The sequence below is a fragment of the Gadus morhua genome, chromosome 3, assembly GCF_902167405.1.
Source record: "Gadus morhua chromosome 3, gadMor3.0, whole genome shotgun sequence".
Lineage (NCBI taxonomy): Eukaryota > Metazoa > Chordata > Actinopteri > Gadiformes > Gadidae > Gadus > Gadus morhua.
Genome location: NC_044050.1, coordinates 7,163,072 through 7,176,491, shown reverse-complemented (window position 1 = coordinate 7,176,491; position 13,420 = coordinate 7,163,072). Strand labels below are relative to the sequence as shown.

The window sequence follows — 13,420 nt, the reverse complement described above, 5'->3', positions numbered from 1 at the left end:
TATAAAGCAGACACACCCAGCACATGGAAGCAGACACTGCAGAGCGTGTTATTACATTATTTTGTATTATTATCAATTATTATTTATGATTATTTATTAATATTATAATTTATTCATTGTATTATTATGTGTTTTTATTTGTATGATTATTATTATCATTAAAGCTTATTATTATTTATTTATTATGATTATTATTATTTTCCTTCTTATTATAACACTAGAGTGAATTATTGCAGTCATTAGTTGACCTTGTCCCTTGTTGCCTGACTGATGATTCTGCCTGTGGTGTTTTGCTTGGGCTCCAGGTGGTGGTCTTCATGTACTACGGCTTCCAGCTGGACCGCTGGGTCCTGCAGGTGTCCAGCCCGTCCTACCTGAAGGGCCCCCTTCCCTACCATCCTCAGCTCCGCTCCCAGGCATGGAGATACCTCAGCTACGCCTTCATGCACACTGGGTGAGGACGCTTATGAACTCATTCAATGAATACGGTCATTATGGAGCAGGCGGAGTGGGCTGTCTGCTTCAGGGAAGGCTGTGTGAACCCTTCGTGGATGGGAGTTGACTACTGTAGCTGTTACTGGACCTCGTACTTCTGCTGCTGCTGAGTGCGAGGTCCAGCAGTAAGCACACCATTAACGATGAGGAGAATGGTTGGTACAAAAAGACAAATACACACCTGTAGTACTTTTATTTTGTATTGTTCCCATAATCCTATGCCCATCTGTGAAAATTAGGAAATGGAGAATGATGGATTAATTGAGATCCTTGCCTTACCGCGCAGGCCCCACACTTTTCCTCTGGCACCGTCCGATACACTAGTGTCTGCAATATGGCCACATAATGACCATCCTGTTAGAACTCACACCTAAGGTTGGCCTGAGATATTTCCACACACACACACACACACACACACACACAAACACACACAAAGCAACACATTCACAGGTGTGAATATAAAGTATGTCTTGAGGTATTGATTGGTTTATTGATCTTGAGACTGTATGAGATGCCATCAAAACATACATCATTGTTTATTGTAGTTACATTATATTTATATCACATTATACATTTCTACCAGTCAGAGAAGCATGTCAGGACCAGGGCTCTCTGCGCAGGGGAAAACGTGTGACCTGTTGACCTGATGGAAATGGTTTGGGTGGTTTCGGACTTGGTGCTTGTTGCAAAGGATGAAAAATGAATTGCATTCTACGGCACATTACTGTTATGAACACAAACCTATGTGAAGCCAAAAGAACAGGCCTTGTCGGGACACACGCCAAATAATGTTTTAGTTTAGAAATACTGGCATAATAATGGACAGTCGTGTGCTAGTGTCGTGTGCTTTCGCTCCGTTTAAATTGTTTGATCCTAGTTCTTGTTTGTGTCACGTTACAAATATGTTGCACATCTCGCATTCAGTATGCTCTGGGTATTAGAGATAAAAGGTCTGGGGGAGGCTATCAGGGGGCTAATGTTAACCTCAACACAGGGCTTAACCTAACATCACTGATGGTGTTTATCGGCCCTCCATGACTGATAGCCCAAGCGTATGTTTAAATATGCCCCCCATCAGCCCCGCCTGTCATTGGAGACAGAATGTGCTTCATCACCCCGTCTGATATGATATCCCCCTGCTGATTCAGAGCGGGATGGTGAGAGATATGCTATGCTACTGTTACTGCTAACGCTCACTATCTCAAAGAGCAGGCTGAAACACACTTTATACGCAATCCTGGGTTGCCACATCATCTACTTTATATGTCATAATTCGATTACAAATTTTGATTATTATATACATACAGACATAGTTAAGTATTACTTAATGCTTACTGATCTAAGCGCCCTGTTTATGACAATGCATGCATCTTTAGAAAGTCTAGGAAAATATTGTATTTAATTTGATTATTTATACATGTTAATAATATGAGTATGAATATGTATTTTTTTTCTACCATTTTCTGATATATTTATATAACTTACATTTTGTATCTCCTATTATCTAGTCAAATGCCTGTTTTATTTTATACCCTGCTGCATCTTTTACGATGTGAGTTGAGCAATGTTGACAGTAAGTTTATAAATAGGCACAAACACGGACACAGAGGATTACCTTGACTGTTATTGCAGACTTCAGAGAGAGAGAGAGGGAGAGAGAGAGAGAGAGAGAGAGAGAGAGAGAGAGAGAGAGAGAGAGAGAGAGTGAGAGAGAGTGAGAGAGAGAGATTAACTGAAAAGCAGTCAACACTATGTTTTGTACGATAGGCTTAAGTAGTTGCAGCAGTAGTAAAATAGGATTTTGCAGAAGCTGCATTAGTAAAATAAACAATTAAATGTGTTTCAATGCGGAAAGCTTGAGTTTGTACAGGGTAATAATGTAAAAGGATACTTTAAAAACACTTTTAAATAAACAAAAGGGAGAAAGGCAATGATTGTTGAAATGTACAATTTGTGTTTATTGAGTGAAAATGAAGACTGCCGTACCAAAATCTTTGTTCATAAAACTAATGCTAACATAATGGCTTTGTAGTTCGAACTTATATACTAAAAAATAAGTTCCCATGTTTGAACCCTTTTTCAACCTTTAGCTGTATATTCTGCATGCATGGAGTGCATGTTAGCATGCACAGCAGTTACAATTACATAGAAACACAGCAGTAATCCACAAAGCTGATCTCTGCAGTAATTTTGACCTATATCCATGACTCATCAGCTCAGTGGTCTGTGGTTGGGTGGCTCTTGTGTGTTTCAGCTTGATCTTTTCTGTGTAATCAATATCTCACACAAGGTCTGTCTCCGTTATTTGACGGTTAAGCAAACTGGACTGTTGTCTTTACAGTAGTGTTTGTGGGTGGTTTGTCACTCTGACAAAAAAATGTGTTTGATTTGTCTGTGCTTGCTGTTAGAGGACGCTAGTTTCGTAGCAGAAGTTGAGTGTGTGTGTGTTTGTGTGTGTGTGTCTGTGTCCCTGAGTGCGCATTTGTGCGCGTGTGTGTCTGCGCATGTCTGTGTGTGTGTGTGTGTGTGTGTGTGTGTGTGTGTGTGTGTGTGTGTGTGTGTGTGTTGGTGTTACTGTGTGTGTGTTTATGTGTGTGTGTGTGTGTGTGTGTGTGTGTGTGTGTGTGTGTGTGTGTGTGTGTGTGTGTGTGTGTGTGTGTGTGTGTGTGTGTGTTTGTGTGTGTGTGTCTGTCTGTGTGTCTGTCTGTGTGTCTGTGTGTCTGTGTGCATGTGCATTGTTTGAGATCCTTGTTTGTTGTTTGTCATACGTTTTCCCATGTGGAGTTGTACTGAGTCGTACTGTCTGGTAGCCTCTTTTGGAGATGGCAGTTTGGGAAAAAACAAGGGGAGGAAAAGAGGACTGAGAAAAACAACTGCTCAGGACAGAAAACGGAAGGAAGAACAGAAAAAGTCCCAACTACAGTGCACATGAAGTCAAAGGAAATGTTTTTGTTAGAAGAGTGTGAAAAAGAGAGAGAGAGAGAGAGAGAGAGAGAGAGAGAGAGAGAGAGAGAGAGAGAGAGAGAGAGAGAGAGAGAGAGAGAGAGAGAGAGAGAGAGAGAGAGAGAGAGAGAGAGAGAGAGAGAGAGAGAGAGAGAGAGAGAGAGAGAGAGAAACAGAGATAGGCTGAAGGGCAGAGTGAGGGGTAGAGATATATGAGGGAGGGATAGAGAATCTGAGAAGCCAGAACAGCAGCAGGATTATGCTACAATTGTCTTTTTAAATTCTGCTGTGGCACTACAATCCTCATGCATGAAGGGCACTGCATATGAGCGTGCGTGTGTGTGTGTGTTTGTGTTTTTTGGGTTGCAATTTTGGGTGTTTATGTATTTGAGTGAATCAGGTTGTTTTTAGTGTGCAGTATGATGGTGATATCGATATGTACTGTACTGTCATGTGTGTTCTCCACTGAATACACCTACGAAAATGTTTTTGAAATTGTGCAATTCACTTTAGAATTATATTATTTTAGTTTTTAAATGGTTGAACTTTATATGTGTGTGTGTATGTGGTGCTTGTGTGCGTGTTTAAGGATCGAGCACCTGAGTCTGAACATGGCCATGCAGCTGCTAGTGGGGGTTCCTCTGGAGATGGTCCACGGAGCGCTGAGGATCACACTCATCTACGTCTGTGGAGTACTGGCTGGTGAGTTCACACACATACACATACACACACACACACACACACACACACACACACACACACACACACACACACACACACACACACACACACACACACACACTCAATCGCATGCACATGCAAACACACACACACACACACACACACACACACACAAATGCACGCATACACACACGAACACACACGCAATGTGTGTGCGAGTAGGAATGTTTGTGTGCGGGGGAACTTTCGAGGAGTAGAGGTGAAATAAAGATAATGATTGGCCATAAAAACAGGTAAAAGTGAAATCCATTGTGTTTTTATCCATAAAACACGAAGGAACCCTTTGAAAGTTTCCATGTTGGAACTAAAGGGATAAAACTGCAGCGAGAGAGTCAATGGAGAAAGGGATGGAGACAGAGAGAACTAGAAGAAAAAGATTGGTGAAAAATCAACCCACAAGCCCAGCTCTGATTATATAATAAGTGTTTGTTGTGCAGGGCGCAAGTCAATATAATGGCGATTCTCAAGGCTGAAATGCTAATGATTGCACTGTGGTTGTACTGTATACTGCAGTCCACAACAGACAGCTACTCTCTTGCATCATTAAACTCAAATGTAGTTAAAACTGTGCTGAATCCTACTGTTTTCAGTGGCAGCTAAAGGGATATATTTGTGTCCCTCTCTAAACAACAGAAATATCTTTTGGAAATAAATGATTGTCGTCAGTTGTCACTTGGCTTGAAAGGACATAATTGGAGTTGGAATATGGGATTCCACTTTAGATGAGATGGTTAGACTGGTTTAGAGAAAAGGGGATTGGATGAGAGGGTGAAGCTGTGTCGGTTAGAGACATGATGAATGAATGAGAGAGTGAGTCTATGAAGGAGTATAGTGCATTGTGGGTATTGGTAAATGGACAGAGAACATGATGGGACTAATGATGTGGACTGGCCTGTGGGTGTGAATGTTCATGCATGAATGGTGTATGGGATGCCGTTAGTGTACAATAACCTTTGCTTTTGCCTCCTCTCGGTGTCCGTCTGGTTTGGTTGGTATTTCCTGGTGCACTTTAGTGTGTCCGTGTTTATGTACGCGTCTGAATTGGTTTGTACGTCGATGCTTCGGTTTGCTTGCGCACATATGCATGTGCTAAGCACAAACACACACACACACACACACGCACACAGACAGATACACACAAACACACACACGCATGCATTTCCGTGTGGTGTTTTAATGAGATATCGACCCAGAGGGGAGATGGGAGCAGTTTTTTGTAGGCTGTGATGGTTGTTTTGTCTGACAAGGCTTTTTTTTATTAGAGAGAGAGAGAGAGAGAGAGAGAGAGAGAGAGAGAGAGAGAGAGAGAGAGAGAGAGAGAGAGAGAGAGAGAGAGAGAGAGAGAGAGAGAGAGAGAGAGAGAGAGAGAGAGAGAGAGAGAGAGAGAGAGAGAAATGTATAAAAAGGAGAACAATTGGATTTCCATAGAGCAGCTCAGCATGAGGCTCTGGGGCTAGATTTCAAAGGTCAAGCCAGGACCCAGCCGACCTGGGGAAAGATATCTTTGGCCCAATGCAGAGCAAAAGGGGTTTATGTGAATTAGAGAATGAACAGTCAAATATGTGTAATGTAGATTTGACATGTTTCGGCATCAGGACAAAAGTCAAGGCGGCGAACACACCAACAGACTCATTCAAGGACGTCGGCACATACTCACAGACCGCCAGACACATCAAACACCCCCACTGCACAAACACTTCACCCACACTTCACTGTGTGTGTGTGTGTGTGTTCCTGGTGCTGAGATGATTCAAATTAACCAAGTTAATTAAAAGGATACATCTCCACCTCGATGCACTCACCAGGCACAGGGGACGCCTGCAGGAGCACCTCTTCTGTTTTATGATGGGGATTTAAACCACAGCGATAACTAGCACCCTAAGTACACCACTCACACGCTGGTCATAGACACACAGACCCCAGAATGTGCCAGAAGGCTCCAAAGCTACAGTGGGGGCGGATGAGCTTTCCCATTTGATCTATTGCTCATTGGGTTGCCTTATGCTTGCCTGTGTTCAGACTGTTACTATTGTTACGTTTCCAGAAGCAGTAGTTAGTGGGATGATCATGGCCCCAGCTGTTGCTTGACAAATTCTCTCCCTTGGTTTAAAAGTGACATTTTGTAAGAGTGCTGTTGTGTGTTGTTTTCTTCTTCTTCACAGAAGAAGAATACAGCTGTCTTAATGTGGCATCTGTGCCTTTTACGTTTCCAAATGAACGTGTACAGTGGACAGCTGCAAAAACAATCAAGTATTTTGTAATAAAGCTCAATCAGCCTTATGCAAAACATTGGAAGTGGGAGAGGAGTTCCCTGTTCACTACTCGGCACCAGATTTCAGTACTGATAGTGTGAGGCTTTAAGGAAATCCTTCAGCATGTGGTGATGGTGTTCTTACCATTATTATGATATTGTTAGTGTGGTGATGGTGTTGTTCCCATGGTTAATGTTTTGTTACTTTGATAACTGTTTTTTTACTGTGGTGATGGGGATATTACCAATGGGATGATCTTTTTACTGTGGTTATGGTGTTATTACGATGATAATGGTTTTGTTCACGTGGGGATGATGTTTTTACTGGTATGATGGTGTAATCTTTTTTGTACTTTTCTTGAGTAAATTACATAATTTTGCTCCCTTAAGAGATGCCAAAGTAAAATTAAGTGTGTGTGTATGTGTCTCTTAACATAAATAATGTACATGGCTCACCAATACCCTGCTGCAGAAGGACGGAGGATGGGTGTGGGTGTGGGTGGAGAGGATTTCGAGGATGGACGGTCTGTGTCATTGAGTGAGAGTTACAGAGACACCGAGAGAGACAAACAAATAAAGGGCTGCTCTTTCATGGCTTTCACTGAGGACTCTCTCTCTGAATTGGCTCATATTCATTTTCTTGTCGACTAATAAAAGTCCTTTGTGCCGGCATTGAATTGTTGCTGTTGTGTTGAAGACAATATTTCCTTGTTTGGAGCAGCAACATTTCATGAATACATGTATTTCACATGAGAACACAGTGTCAGCCGTAACGATAGGAGCACGACTCCATTCAGAATGAACTCCCTTCTCACGCTACGGCACAGAAGTATTTAGAGAGCTTGCGGCAAAGAGGTTTTTGTGCCAGACACAAAAAAGACATTTCATTGCGTACAGTATATGGACAGTACAATGAGACTAGCAGTTGGTCTGCCATGGTGCCACCAAGTATCCAACTGACACCCAAGTTAAAAGTAGAAAAGATTTTTTTCCCTAAAATCGATCTCGTACGATTTTGGAAGAATACAACCTTTGTGTGTGATGATCGCATGGTTTTGTGTCCGTCGCAACGCAAACATGTTGAGTGAATGTGACCTCTGACCCATGTTCTTCCCACTGGTTCCAGGCTCACTGGCGGTGTCGGTCACAGACATGACAGCCCCGGTGGTCGGTTCCTCCGGAGGAGTGTATGCGCTGGTCTCGGCCCACCTGGCCAACGTTGTCATGGTAAGTACATGTTCCTTGTTCTGATCTGCGATTTTTGTATATTTCATTGCCTAGAGTGTTTGTGTGTAAATATGTGTGTGTGTGTGTGTGTGTGTGTGTATAGCTGTGTGGTTGCCCGTGCACCTATGTATGTGCGTGCCTGCGTGTGTGTGTGTGTTTGTGTGTGTGTGCATGGGTGCCTGTCTGTATGTATATGTGTGTGTCTGTGCGTGTATTCGTGCCTGTCTGTGTGTGTGTGTGTTTGTGTGTGTGTGGGGATAGATCTCTATCTCATCACTCAGTTGTGCTGTCAGGTGACTGCAGACCATCTGATACGATGAAAGCACTTCTTTTTATAAACTGAGCAGGGTGCTGGGTTGTCTACACATTCCACACGTTCCAAAGTGACCCAATTGTCTTCTGCTTGTACACTTCTACACTTGTTATTTTGTATTTGTTTTCCTTTGTGCACCTCGTGCATGTGTATTGCATATATATGTTGGGGTCTGTGTTTGTGTGTGTGTGTGTGTGTGTGTGTGTGTGTGTGTGTGTGTGTGTGTGTGTGTGTGTGTGTGTGTGTGTGTGTGTGTGTGTCTGTGTCTGTGTGCACTGATTTGTGTGCGTGTGCACACATGTGCATGTGTCTGCAAAATGGAAACCTGGAAACAAATTGCATATATGTAATTTACCTTTCACACTCTTTCCTATTTCACACACACACATTTAATAAATGACCTGGCTGCTGTGATTGGTAAATGAAATGAGTGCAGTCCACACCCAACCTCCTCAGGGAGGTGTCAGACATAAACACATGGTGGACCTCTTTATGTTGTTATAGGTTCTTCCCTGTCATTAAGTGAGCGGTGAGCTCGAGATGGATCGGTTTTCCTATTCGACTCTCAGACATGATGTGATTATATTGCTCCACTAGAGTCGGTTCAGCAGGCATCCCATAATGTCGAGGAAGATTTTTCAAAGTGGACGTGAATTGAGAAAGGTTGTTGCAATGTGTGTGTGTGTGTGTGTGTGTGTGTGTGTGTGTGTGTGTGTGTGTGTGTGTGTGTGTGTGTGTGTGTGTGTGTGTGTGTGTGTGTTTACGTGTGTGCTTGCGTCTGGCGGTTAAAACATTGTCTTTCTAGTTTGTTTAACCCTTCATAAACGTCCTTCATTTTACTCACTGCACTTTTAATTTGTCTCTCTTACCCTATCCTGTTGTCTCTCTCTCCTTTCCGTTCTCCCTATGCAGAATTGGTCGGGCATGAAGTGCCAGTTCAAGTTGTTTCGGATGGCCATGGCCTTGGTTTGCAGTAAGTCTGTTAAAGATTTTCTTTCTAATTGCAAAATATCACAACATAGAACGTGTCCAGAATGGCCCACACTTTCTGCCCTCAGCGGTGACTGGTTCCGCAGAAACTCTTTTGTTGAACGGTAACATTTGTTATTTTTTTACTGTAAGGTCTCTATGATCTTGACTTAATAACCGCTGTTAATTAAAACCTTGTTTAGGATCATTTGACAAAGGGCTGGAGTGTGCTTGAATCCTCAATTGAGGAGCTGTTCTCCTCTTGACCTACATTGTGAGTAGGAAAGCTGGCTCTGATCCAGTGATTGGTGAGCGGAATGCAAACAGGGTGTCAGGAATAGCAAGAGCAGGGCCTTTAACACAAAACTGTTGCTGTTCATTATCACAGTGAACAACCCCCCTCCTACACACACCCCCACACACAAATTGAGATGTGCAGACTAGGTGTGGAAGGGCTACCAGTAGAGAAGGAGTGAGAGGGAAAGATGTGTTCTTGTATAATTGATACGGCCAGTACAGAGGTAACTTGGTATAACATAAAATGTCCACTTCCATATCAGCTGCCAAGTAAAGGCACCCCGAAAATAAATTGAAAGGATAATACCACATTAATCTAACAAAATAAACACAAAACGAAGACAATTTATTTTCGGAGTACCTTTTTCTCACTTGACTTCATACTCAGGTAAGCCAATCAGCAAGACCGCGCCCACACGATATCAATAAACAATCGTCTTGCGAACCCTCACAATAAGACAAATGATAGGGATTACTTGGCACAAGCAAACCACAAGCGTGCATACGCCCATACTCTATTTTTTTGTGGTAGTAAGACCAGTTCTGCACAAAAGACCATGAAAACACCATTGTGCATCTTCATTGAATACAAGTTAAACAACTAATGTGTTACTTCATATTAGAACTGCACTAAGGGCCACATGCTCATTGTCCCCATGTCCTCCTCTCTCCCTCAACAGTGAGCGTTGAGTTTGGCCGGGCGGTCTGGCTGCGGTTCTACCCTCAGGCCTTCCCCCCCTGTCCCAACCCCAGCTTTGTGGCCCACCTCGGGGGGGTGGCGGTGGGGTTGACCATGGGCGTGGTGATCCTCCAGAACTACGAGCAGAGGCTCCAGGAGCAGTCCCTGTTCTGGATCTTCTTCTGTGTGTACACCCTCTTCGTGCTCTGCGCCGTCTTCTGGAACGTCTTCGCCTACTCCCTGCTGGACGTGCGACTGCCACCGCACCCGTGAGGAGCCCCTGGTGCTTTGCTGCTACCCCTCCAGCAGGAGATGCTGGGGTGAGAGGGCCTTGCTGGTGCTGTCCCCAGGGCTCTGCTCTGGGGACCCTTTTACACCTGAACCTGAAGCTTAAGCTCACCGGGGGTTCATCAAGCCACCCTTCTTCTCATCCATCTTCATTCCACAAGCCCTTGGTTCCTTCCTTTATCCGTCCTCATACTGTCCTTCTCCCCTCATCTCTATAAATATGTACACAGCATTTGGTGGATGCTTTTATCCAAAGTGTCTTACAGCACCCGGTGTGCATACATTTTGAGCATGGGTGACCCCAGTGGGAATAGAACGCCGTAACCCTGTGTGTAAATGCTCTACCAGTTGAGCTAGACAGGACCATCTGACTGCTGTCTGTTTATGTCATGTTTTGTTAGCCAATGGGGAGACTAGGGTAAATGGTGTTGGGCCAATTGCAGCCAATACCACAAACTAAACAAGCACAGTGAATCACACACGTTTCAGCCCTACGGTTCCACTCAACGGTGCCTACTCATCCTAAAGTCAGCTATAATCCATCTGTACAACCAGCTTTAACGTAGGCTTACAGCCGGGATGGCCTGTTCTATAAGCTGCCTTCAAACCAAACACTTTCTTCTGTGACAGTACCTTCATTCTATGTTGCATGTAGTGACATGGAAATAACCGGCGTAAAAGGAAATCGATTTCATTGGACCATTTCATTCTTCACTACAGATTTGAAGTGAGCAAAACATGTTGAGATTGGTAAACCTCTTTTGCTGTGCAAGGGGGAAAAAAGGGAAAACAGAGGGTTTGAAAATGTAAACCTCTACCAGTACTGTTATGATTATATTTGTGAGTGGAGATTTAAAGTACTAGTCAGTGTTGTCAGCTGTGTGTTGTGCTTCCTCAAGAGATAAGTCTCCAGCTTTCAGCAGTATTTTAGCCTCTGTGCTTGTTTAACGTCTTACTGTGTTGAGTCAGGCCTTTGGAGCATTATGTACAACACTAATGAAATTAAAGTGCCATTCAAACTCTTAGTGGTAAAAAATAAATGTTGCCAAAGTGTCTGCCACAAGCACTGGTACACAAAAGACCAGAGGGCACTCACCGAGTGCTTCACTTGTTAGCAAAGCTTAGCCTCTTTGGTTACTTGTTAGTTAAAATAACTGAAAAAGTACAGCTAATGCAACTAAAGTTTCAGACTTACAGTTGACATTTGGTTGATGGCCAAGAATGCCAAAAAGGTCAAATTAATTTGATTTAGCTATCTCTGAAAAGACTATAAGAAAAAACTAATTACGATTTTGGCTTAACATCTTTCCCAATTGGGAAAATTAGTTTTATTTTCATAAATGCTAAAGAGGATAGCATAAGACACAGTGTTCCATTTCAGTTTGAAAAGTCAACAGAGGGAAATGATCACCAAGTAGCAATATGTCCTATAGTATAATAAAAACACAATCAACTGCTGAATGAACCAGTGACGAAGTTCCATTTACAATGTATTACGCTCCAAATTAATTAAGATGGATGCCAATCCGGAGCTCTACAGACTCATGTTGAACAGGTTAAGCTCTTGCACAGAATTGAATATAAACTAATGATTAACTGATAAGTATTTTAAAATACAATTGCTATTTTTAACCAGTTGATATTGATGTTCTGGAAGGTGTTTGCATTGTGATATTGTAGGTATATAATGTGTGTAAACTATATTTAAAACAAAACTAATTTGGTTAAAACTGATCTGGGATTGTATATAATAAGGGCTATGACATATAACTGAGTGAATTGTTGACAATATTTTAGCATTGTGCATATTTTGTAGATTTGATATGTAAATACTGGAGTCCATTAAACAATTTTATTTAATTACCATCCTGTGCCAGTTTCTTATTTTAATTCAAATTTCTATTGTACAGCTGTGTGAGTGAACTATTGTCTGTCGGCAATAGGATTTACTTGTGGTATGGCCTCATTATTTGTCCACAATAACACCACCCCAGCCTGTTTTTTTCTATAATTTTCAGCTGATATGGCTTTTGGGAAGTTGGAAAACTAAAGTGTTTGTGCAGGATCCTGGACAAAATGGGAACAAGGGTCAAACAGTGGATTGCCTTTGTCATGTCTTCTAGGCAACCTTTCTGTGTGTGTGTGTGTGTGTGTGTGTCTGTCTGTCTGTCTGTCTGTCTGTCTGTCTGTCTGTCGGTGTCGTGTCGGTGTCGGTGTCGGTGTCGGTGTCGGTGTCTGTGTCTGTGTCTGTGTCTGTGTCTGTGTCTGTGTCTGTGTCTGTGTCGGTGTCGGTGTCGGTGTCGGTGTCGGTGTCGGTGTCGGTGTCGGTGTCGGTGTCTGTGTCTGTGTCTGTGTCTGTGTCTGTGTCTGTGTCTGTGTCTGTGTCTGTGTCCTGTGTACTGTGTGGCCAAACAATTTATCAAACAAACAGAAATGTCCTAGCCTCTCAAAAAAGGAAAACTCACATTGTAACAGGGCACTAAACCTAGGATGGGCTGGGTTTACCAAGCAGGGTCTGCAGTCTTCAGACCAGCTAGAAAGAAGTTCAGTGTTTGTTGATTTGTTTGCAGAGCAGCCTATGAAAAAGCAGCAAGCTTCAAAGTGATCAATGAACTGCAGGAGCATCCAAGAATCTCCCACAATTCATTCTGAAGGGAACCGTAAGCTGTCAGTGAATGTCTTTTGAGTCTAGCCAGTAGTCCCATATGGTGAGTAAAATTGTTGGCATCATGACAAATGCATAGATGGCTACAGAACTCTCTGTTCTTGGACTTCATAAATCATCTTTTAATGATTTATCTTTCTCTCAGATTGAAAGTAATGGGGACTGTGGGGATGTTACATGTGAACATATATTCTGCAGCAATGAATTGATTGAAATTGTTATTGGATTCTGTTTGAAATTAGTTTATGAATAAACCAATTCTCATAGTGTTATTGTTGGTCGATTAATGCCACACACACACACACACACACACACACACACACACACACACACACACACACACACACACACACACACACACACACACACGCACGCACTGACGCACACACACACAAACAATCTATTCGTCTTCGCTATTTAATGACTTAGTTGAACTATAAGAGTACACTGTCTCCATCAAGTGAACCAAAACTGTATTACATGTTGAAATAATACGTATTGTATTGCGTAAACATCCCATAACGGAATTTATTTATCTATACACCTTGAATA

The 13,420-nt window shown here is 42.5% G+C and overlaps 1 protein-coding gene across 2 annotated transcripts in view; it reads left to right on the top strand.

The window, feature by feature from the left end:
* rhbdl3 (rhomboid, veinlet-like 3 (Drosophila)) overlaps positions 1-12,069 on the top strand; it is a 49,584-nt gene extending 37,515 nt beyond the window's left edge. For both annotated transcript variants that reach the window (XM_030351819.1, XM_030351820.1), the window contains 5 exons: positions 306-454; positions 4,028-4,140; positions 7,557-7,657; positions 8,883-8,943; positions 9,917-12,069. In XM_030351819.1, the coding sequence (XP_030207679.1) occupies positions 306-454; positions 4,028-4,140; positions 7,557-7,657; positions 8,883-8,943; positions 9,917-10,188 (696 nt within the window). In that variant the 3' untranslated portion in view covers positions 10,189-12,069. The remainder of the gene's footprint in view (positions 1-305; positions 455-4,027; positions 4,141-7,556; positions 7,658-8,882; positions 8,944-9,916) is intronic.
* Positions 12,070-13,420: the final 1,351 nt, after the last annotated feature.